The sequence below is a fragment of the Engraulis encrasicolus genome, chromosome 18 (assembly GCF_034702125.1).
Source record: "Engraulis encrasicolus isolate BLACKSEA-1 chromosome 18, IST_EnEncr_1.0, whole genome shotgun sequence".
Taxonomy (NCBI): domain Eukaryota; kingdom Metazoa; phylum Chordata; class Actinopteri; order Clupeiformes; family Engraulidae; genus Engraulis; species Engraulis encrasicolus.
In genome coordinates this window covers 18,197,067-18,206,430 of record NC_085874.1, presented here as the reverse complement: position 1 = coordinate 18,206,430, position 9,364 = coordinate 18,197,067, and the positions used below count along the sequence as shown (strand labels likewise).

Sequence of the window (9,364 nt, the reverse complement as noted above, 5' to 3'; positions counted from 1 at the left end):
CGAGTAATATGCCGGTCAGTGTAAAACAATGAAAATAATGAATGAAATTAATGTGAGTGCTTGAAGCTAACCTAAATAACATGAGGAGCGCGGACATAATCATCAGTCATAAAATAAATGGGTCCAGGGAAAAAAAACATTGAGTTGACTTTGATCCAAAACCACAAGAAGGTTATTATATCACTATGGTGGATGTTTATATAATCATCATTAAGGTGGCCTGATTGACAAGTGGTTAGGGGATGGAAGGAAGACAAGTGGTTAAAGGGACAGTTTGGTCAATTTCAACATGCAGTTGTATTGCTCACGCTACCCTTGACTTGTCAGTACCTGGTGATGCCACATTTTTTGGCTCAGCCCTTTCCGAGATATGAGCAATTCTAATGGGGGCAGCGTTTGTTTACATTTTTAAAAATTGAAACATAGGCCAACTCCAAATATTTTCCCAAAAGGTACTGGTGTTTGCTAGTTGTCTGCTGATGTTTTATAACCTTTTGGATGTTTTTGGGAATAAATAAAAATGTTTTTTTGAAATGTAAACAAAGAGCTGCCCCCATTACAATGACCAGGATCTCGGAAACGGCTGAAGAAGAAGAAAAAAAAATCTCAGGCACTGACAAGTCCAGGGTAGTGTGAGCATTACAACTGCATGTTGAAATTGACCAAACTGTCCCTTTAAGGGATGGAGGGAAGAATGCCTTAGCGTCCTGCCCTTTCTTTTGTTGAAGATGTTGCTTTGCCATTTGCAAACTGTGAGATCCTGTGTAGGCATGAGCACTATTAGACATAACAGTTTTACAATAATGTATAACAGATACGATGGGCAGATTCATAGTCTTGAAGTCACTGGAAGAGATTGAGATAATACACAATTTTTAGTTGTTTATTTCCAGAATTCATGCTACCCATTCACTAATGTTACCTTTTTCATGAATACTTACCACCACCATCAAATTCTAAGTATTCATTATGACTGGAAAAAATGCACTTTTCATACATGAAAAGGTTGATCTTCTGGTCCGCCATTTTGAATTTCCAGAAATAGCCATTTTTAGCGGCAAAAATGACTGTACTTGGGCTTACGGATCCACCAGGGGAAAGCAAGATGTGGACAGAAGGGCCAACAGCAGCCTTGCACTGCCACAGCAGGTGAGACAAGGGGGACCAAAAGCCAGGGCAAAAACCACAGAGCCAATGGACCCAATGTTGCTGACGGCGTGAGGGTAGCAGAGGAGGATGGTCCACTGGTGGAGAACGAGCCCCAACGCGAGCACGAAGACCCAGTCCTCACCACGCCAGACAGGGTAGAGCCAAACACAGAGACCAAGACAGCCGCCAGAAGGAGCAAGATCAAGTGGCCAAAGTCTAGTGAAGCAGAGGCAACCAGAGGCAGAACCAGCGCAAGCCTCCAGCACATCCTGTCAGGCTGCAAAATCGCGCTCTCTCAGGGCCGCTACAGATGGCGCCATGACCAGGTCCTGAGAAAGCTAACCGAGGTGCTGGAGGAGTGCAGACAGGGTAGCAGAATACCAACGCCTGCAGAGGACTCTACCATCTTTATTGCGGAAGGAGGAATTGGAAGCATCAGGCAAAAAGAAACAACAAGGCCCTTCACTCCCGGCCAGGAGTGGAGCATGAAGGTTGACTTGGATAGAAAGCTTCACTTTCCCACAGAGATCACCACCACATCTATCCGGCCAGACATAGTGGCTTGGTCTGCAAAGGCAAGAGCGGTAGCTCTCATAGAGCTCACTGTACCATCGGAGGAAGGGATTGAGGCTGCCTTTGAACGGAAAAAGGCCAAGTACACCGAACTGGCTGCGGAGTGCCGAGAGGCGGGCTGGAAGACTTCCATATATCCAGTCGAAGTTGGATGCCGAGGCTTTATGGGGCTGTCGACCATACGCCTTCTGAAGGATGTGGGAGTCACTGGAGGAAGGCTAAAGAAGGCAACAAAGGAGCTGACAGAGGAGGCAGAAAAAGGTAGCTTTTGGCTCTGGCTGCGGAGGAAGGACAGGAGCTGGGGGAATAACAACTAACCCCCAGAAAACAGCCGCAGGGATAACATCTATCAGCTGCAGGGGGTGATAGGGAGACGTCCCTGTCACTGCCCCGCCACCGGAGACGTTTCGGGATTAAAGGGGCGAAACGTTGATGAAACGGTGGTTCCCGACTGATGACCCTGCAGCTGACCCATGGGCACCGGAGGAGGTGCGACAGGCAGCAATGCCCAGCAGGATGTAACACCTTCCTGTACAAATCCCTCCCCTCCCTCCTGGGCCATACTAGAAAATAGTAGTTTATTTCTTAGTAAACTTTCATGAAAAGATCAAATTTGGCAATAGGCAGCCCAATTTCAATGAGCGGCATAGTTGCAGTACCTTTTTTGACCATTTCCTGCACAGTGTACCTTTAACCACTTGTCAATCAGGCCCCCTTAATGATGATTACATAATCATCAATCATAACCTCCTACGTCTTGCTTCAAGAGCACCTTCAAACCACCACCTGTTTTACTACTTGAACGCCGCAGCTCTACAGCCTTCTCTTTTTTAACATCTTCAACAGTTGACTCATGTCTCCGAAGAGATGAATAGACCTTAAACTGTCTTTTTGCACATGGCCCAACTGAAATTGCTTTCCAGAAAAAAAGTAAAATGTGTCATCTGTGACGTCTACCATGATTTTCCTTTTCAAGTGTCAGGTCCAACAGGCGTTTGAAAACATTTTTGTTTTGCACCACCACATATTCCATCCAAGAGATCACGGCGTTCGTGATTTGCATGAAGCATGAAACTAATCTGGGACCACAATGGCCTGGTGGAGTGTAATGCCCGTAATAGCCAAAGCGTGTCATTGGCATGATTAAAACATATATCATGAGAGACCGATAATGCAAGCGGGTCACAGGAAAGTCCACAGAAAGGGCACACACACACACATACACACACACACGTGGTGCTGGCTGCAACGCTCCCTGCGTCTGTGTGTCCGCTGAGATCCATGTCTGGAGATGGATGACCCCCTTTTCTAATATTTTAACTCGGGCGACCTCTATGTTACGGGGGTGGGGAGGCGTGTGTGTGTGTGTGTGTGTGTGTGTGTGTGTGTGTGTGTGTGTGTGTGTGTGTGTGTGTGTGTGTGTGTGTCACTATTGTCCCCCTGCGCCTAATCTGTGTATGCAGGTGTCCAATCTGCGGGGCCCTGCTGTAAGGCCTGACAATGGGGGCTCAGGCACCCAGTGCTGGCTGGCTGGATAGCAGATCTGGCTGCCGGGCTGCTCTAACACTTATTAAATGTGGATTCCTCACTGGCTGCTGTCACACAGATCCTGAACGAAGGCCTAACCTCTTTCTCTCTCTCTCTCTCTCTCTCTCTCTCTCTCTCTCTCTCTCTCTCTCTCTCTCTCTCTCTCTCTCTCTCTCTCTCTCTCTCTCTCTCTTTATCTCTCTCTCTCTCTCATTGGAACTGGCTGAACATCAAGAGCTGTTGAAATAATTGATTGACCATGTTGTTGTTGTGCAAGGGTTTTAAATGGGCAGGCTAAATGTAGCTGTGTGTGTGTGTGTGTGTGTGTGTGTGTGTGTGTGTGTGTGTGTGTGTGTGTGTGTGTGTGTGTGTGTGTGTGTGTGTGTGTGTACGTGTGTACGTGTGTACGTGTGTACGTGTGTTGCGTTGCAATACCAACATGGACAATCTTTTGTCTCATTAGCTATTTCCGGGAGAGATGGTGTCTGGCCATTTATCATGACCGCTTCGCTGACTTTGAGGAGGAGATACATCAGATCATGGAGCTCTCCAAAATACAGGTGGCCTCATCTTCCCTTTCGCTTTTGCTCGTAAGCCTTATGTCCGTTTTGTGCAGTTATGCACCTTTTGATTTTTGATTTGTACACTCCATGTGTCTGCAGTACATGTGTACTTGTATGGATGCTCACACAGATTTGGCAAAAATAAAACATAAACATAAATGGGCTGTGACTTTCTGCATTCATTTACATTGGCTGCAGGAATGAATGGTAGCCATATGTTTCTTATATGTTATGCATGTCTCTGTCCCCAGCTTGAGGAAGAGGAAGTACCCATGCCGGAAGCCATCCAGAGACTGGTGGAAGGTAAATTAGTCACGGAGAACCCAGAACTGTTCCTCAAGAACAGTTTTGCCAAAAGCGAAGGATTAGCCTCCTTGAAGAAGAGCACCCTCAATTACCTTAAGTACAACAGATACCATCTGACCATGTATGCACAGCCTGGATTACTCTGAGGGCATCACATTTCACAGTTGCCTGCCATGGGTTCGCTCACTCTCTCTTCTGAAAACTCCTGGTTTTGTGTATCTGATTTCTTTTAGTTCTGCTTTTTTTTCCCTGGGCATTTTCTTTTTTTCCATTTAGTGGTGTTGCTGTTTATTTTTTGTCTTTTACTTTTTAAGTAAAATACGTTTTAAAAAATAAAAAGTAATTATTGTCTGACACAAAAGTTTTATTTTTGGTAACATACACATTGTTAATCTAACAATTCAGACCAAAACAATAATCTGACAAATATATCTTAAATTACAGCCTATATTAGAAGTCACATTGTTGCAAACGCACGCGCATTTGCAATCTTTTGGAGTTGTGGCAGCTGTATGTTAATTGAGCCCAAATCTTCACCGCTCCTCTCGCGCAACAGCACACGCCACTGAACAAACAGCCGCACACGCGCGCCCTGACGCACGAGCTCGGTCAGGCATCTATTTTACCCATTAACTTTTATCTATTATCGCGGGGTATGGGTATTCAAACACGTCAATTGACATGGTTCAATGATATTAAATTGAGGATCAGCCTTCTGTCTAATTTAGTTTTACTAAAAGCGATTTGTGTGAGTGGAATAATGAGCTGCCATGGCGGTTATAAAGAATACATTTTCATACAACTTGTTTTAATATTTAAGACGCTTACGTTTTCAGCACAGCCAGCACAGGCTGTACTCCAATGTTCTTCCCTGTTGTATCATATAGGTTTAGCCTAACAAGTAGGCTACATATCAATGATGGTAACCAAACAAAACAAAACAAAACAAAAATGCATTGTGAAGAACAGTCGTAATTCTTTGACAGTGCGCTAATTTAACTTAGCCCGGCAGCAGCTTTATGCTAATGAGGGGGAACACAGCCCCCACAGCCCGCGGCTTGATGCTGGGCTTTCGCGTGCCTGCCTGAAAAATAATCATTCCTACAGACAAGTGAATGTGTCAAAATGAGATGGCGTGAGCTGGCAGCACTTGGTACAAAAGGACAACTTGAAGTGATCATAGTTTCAATTATTTACCAATGAAAAGTCTGTTTTAATATTATTTCTACCAATGTCCTGCAATGCATTCACAGGCCCTTTGAAATAGAGCAAACATTTGAAAATGTGTCTTTCTCTATATAAAAAAAATGTATCCACTGGGTTGATCTATTAGCCTAGTTTTAAGAGGCTATGTGAACATTTTGAGAGACCAGTTTTGATGTGTAATGTTTATGTTACTACTGGATTTATGGGCCATATTTCAGGTTAGGCCCATTGTCCCACCATTCAGTCATGCATTAAAACAATCCTAATCGCTTCTTAGACTATATTAGGTCAGATAAGAGAGATTCGGGAGAGGCAGTGAATTTATAACCCCGTAGGCCTATTCGGTCTTTGCTCTCTCTCTCTCTCTCTCTCTCTCTGGCTTTTTTACCGTGCAATTTCCTTTTCACCCGCATACGGGGTGCAGACTGCACAAGCGTGGCTTTTGTAATGCAAAGTAGGGGAGCCCCTCTTCTATTAATTATGTATGCGTAAGATGACTGATTCATATGTCCGGAATTCAACTGTCGTATCGAACACATGTCGCCATTGGCGCTTTGTTCAAACGCGCAAACATAGCACCATACATTATACATTTTTTTGTCAGTGTGCCTCGGTACATTGGCTGGATGTGGATTTTTGTTTGGTGTGTACTTAATATCACTTCTTCCCCTCGGAGAGCAAGCTCAGAATCCGCACAACACTCCAGGACGCTCCTGTGCTGTGCTGCTTGCTTTGTTGTCATTTTTCTGTGGATGGGCAACCCGCCCTCCCCTTTTTAATTTGGGATTCTGATGGTCTGGTAGCTAGTGACGGACAGATCAGAGTCCCTCCAACCACCCGGGGGGGGGGGGGGGGTGCACACAAAGCCAAGGCACGTGTGCATTTGTATAGAAAGCCATCAGACCGTAAAAAGAGGTGGGTCCCGCGCGTGTGCCCTTGTCGGCAAGGAAGGGGGCGCGCGGGCGCGCATTGTAATATAATAAACCCTCAGGTACATCTGCTTAGCAATCTGCAAATCCTCGTACATTTTCACCCATCCCGACACCCAACCCTTACCCCAACCCTCCCACTCGCAAATCCATAGGGATCTCAGTCGCATCTGATTGGCTGAGGATGTGGCAACAAGGGGCGAGAACAATGTCATCATTTCTCCTTAAAAAGAGTGCAGCAATTCCTTACTGATGAAAAGCATTTCACGTGAAGAGAGTGGCGAGACAGCGGACAGAGCAACACAGGGGGAAAAAACAATAAATATCGTCAGAGTCCGCGATCCTTCAGACTGGATTTGTTTTCTGTTTTTGACACCATTGGTCTCGCGCATCCTCTCTGCTCTAAGTGCCTTCTGCTGAACCACCGAGATGCCCCGTGGTTTTCTAGTGAAACGGAACAAGAAAGCGACACCTGTTTCGTACAGAGTTCGCTCGGATGATGAGGAACAGGGACAGTTCCCGGTCCTGCAGACTCAGGCGGATGCGCTGACATCCAGGGCGGCGGCGGTACCCTGCCCTACTCATGCTGCAACATCATCACCAAATAGCGCGCCAACTCTGCAGACATCCAGGCAGGATGCTAAGCCCGTGCAGTTTGGGAACCCGGAGGTGGTCTACCAGACGTTGTACAGCCCCACCCGGCCCGTCAGCAAGGAACACGAGCGGGCATATTTCGACAGACGCTTCAACCTCGGATCGCCCGTCTCCGCAGAGTCGTTCCCGACACCTGCTGCGCTTAACAGTTTAGATCACCTCCTGTTCGCGCCGGTGGACCTAAAAATCGGAACCAGCAATAGCACTCGAGGTGGTACCACAAACAGCGTCCCGGTCACCGCTACAAGCAATGCAACCAAAAGACCTTCGTCTGATACCACAGAGCGCAAGAGACCGGCGCCTAAAAAACCCAAAGCAATCAGGAAACTGCAGTTCGAGGATGAAGTCACAACTTCGCCAGTACTTGGACTGAAAATAAAGGAAGCGCCAGTGGACCAGAAGCCGACACCTCCACCTTCTGCGGGTGACAAGCCTCTGGGAGAGTTTGTCTGTCAGTTATGTCGCGAGGCTTATGGCGACCCGTTATCTCTAGCCCAGCACAAGTGCTCGCGCATCGTCAGGGTCGAGTACAGGTGTCCAGAGTGTAGCAAAGTCTTCAGCTGTCCCGCTAACCTCGCGTCCCACAGACGTTGGCACAAGCTGAAGCCCCAAAATTCAAAAATTGTGCCTGGCAACCACAACACCAACTCCGATTTGACCAAAATGCCTGCTGGGGAGAAGGGTGCGCCTACGGAGATTGCCAAGGATACCGCGCGCACGGAGCTCGGGGCCAGCGACAGGGACACACCCAGCCCTGGTCTGTCAGAGTCGGGTTCGGAAGATGGGCTATACGACTGCCAGCACTGCGGGAAAAAGTTTAAGCGCCAAGCTTATTTGAGAAAGCACATTTTGTCTCAACATTCCCTCCAAGTCCAAGATGCCAGCCTAGGTTCCCAGACTGAGGGTAAAGCGAAAGCATCTCTCTCGCCCGACCAGCAGTCTCAAAACTCAGCACCACTCAATCTCAGCTCCTCTGAATGTCACTTGTGCCCGGTATGCGGTGAGAACTTTCCCACCAGAGTCAGCCAGGAGAGGCACGTTCGCCTACAGCACTCCTCGCAGGTGTACCCCTGCAAATACTGCCCGGCTATGTTCTACAGCTCCCCGGGTCTCACGCGACACATCAACAAATGCCACCCGTCTGAAAACCGCCAAGTCATCCTCTTACAAATGCCCGTGCGCCCAGCCTGCTAAATCACAACTCCAAACAGTGCCTTTATGGAACCGACGTCACGAACCAAGGAGTTTCACAAACGCAAGGTGACTTAAAAACTGCAACGGGGTGTTAAAAAAAATCCCAACTTGAATGCTCTATTTTCTGAAGTAATTAGTTTATCTGGAGATTACAAAGTAGACTGTTGAATTATTTTTCTAGGATCTCTGCACACCATGCTATAACGCATTAGCTCATAGACCTAAGAGAGGGAAGTCCTAGCCGTGATAACAGAGAGAGAAAAAAACAACAACAATGCCTTTTAATTCACAGGCCGTAAATGTACTTATCACTTTATTAGCTTTAATATAGCTTGTGAATCTGTTGATATTGGAATTTAGCTTTTCCCAACAACAAAAAAACATTTTACATTCCGGAAATATTCTCTTGTAGTGTAGCCACAAATGCCTTGAAATAGAGTTCTACACTATCTACTGCTGTACAATTGCCTTAATCATGTATTCTACCAAGTGATTGTTTGGACGTCTTATTTATCATCAATGCGTTTGCCACAAATCGTAGCTTACACTTATTATTTTTTATATAATTGCAATAAATTTACCATCACATTTTATTTTATTTTATTTATTTATGTATTTATTTATTGAAAATATTTATTGTTTCGTGAAAGTAATTTCTGTGCGTCGTGTTGACTTTGTTTTCATAGCCAAATGTTGTCTGTCAGACTTTGTCTTGTTAAGTTTGCCCTAAATGCTTTCAATTGAGTTGAAGTGTACTAGCTTGCAATCCAAGACCATGACCTTGTAAACCCCATTGCCTTTAGGTACAATCATTGTTTACCGGCAGCTTATTTTGTAATCATTAGCTCTTAACATGCTTCTATGTTTCTGCAGTATTTGCTATGTGTCCAAATAATAAAAATAAACATAAACACTGTGGTTTAATAAGTCACGTGGAAGTTACTGTTGCTTTGTGTGTGTGTGTGTGTGTGTGTGAGAGAGAGAGAGAGAGAGAGAGAGTTTCTGACCATCACTATCATTCCAGCACTGATACCAATAACAAAAAAGCATCCATAATAACTTAGTAATCAACTGGGCAGCCATCCCAATCTCCAAATCAATCACTAATCTTCATACTCCTTGTCAAAAAAAATCCTGTAGATAGATAACCATACGTCTTCATAGCCAGTAGCATTCAGAGACGAATGGTGGAAATCAGGAATTTGACGATTAAAATCACATTCTCTGCCACTTAGAGGCACAAGTGACATTTCTGTGGAGAGA

The 9,364-nt window shown here is 45.5% G+C and overlaps 2 protein-coding genes across 2 annotated transcripts in view; both read left to right on the top strand.

Moving 5' to 3' along the window:
* The window catches only part of cfap61 (cilia and flagella associated protein 61), a 54,744-nt gene extending 50,271 nt beyond the window's left edge, over positions 1–4,473 (top strand). Inside the window, exons 25-26 of the mRNA XM_063223166.1 lie at positions 3,713–3,809; positions 4,064–4,473. Of these exons, the coding sequence (XP_063079236.1) occupies positions 3,713–3,809; positions 4,064–4,264 (298 nt within the window). The 3' untranslated portion in view covers positions 4,265–4,473. The remainder of the gene's footprint in view (positions 1–3,712; positions 3,810–4,063) is intronic.
* Positions 4,474–6,546: 2,073 nt separating this feature from the next.
* Positions 6,547–8,985, top strand: insm1a (insulinoma-associated 1a). The gene has a single exon (XM_063222399.1). It carries the CDS (start codon positions 6,683–6,685, stop codon positions 8,099–8,101), a length of 1,419 nt encoding a protein of 472 aa, XP_063078469.1. The 5' UTR covers positions 6,547–6,682; the 3' UTR covers positions 8,102–8,985.
* Positions 8,986–9,364: the final 379 nt, after the last annotated feature.

What these genes read in the sequence shown, in the direction of transcription:
- insm1a (XM_063222399.1), top strand. Translation starts at nt 6,683, where the DNA reads ATGCCCCGTGGTTTTCTAGTGAAACGGAACAAGAAAGCGACACCTGTT.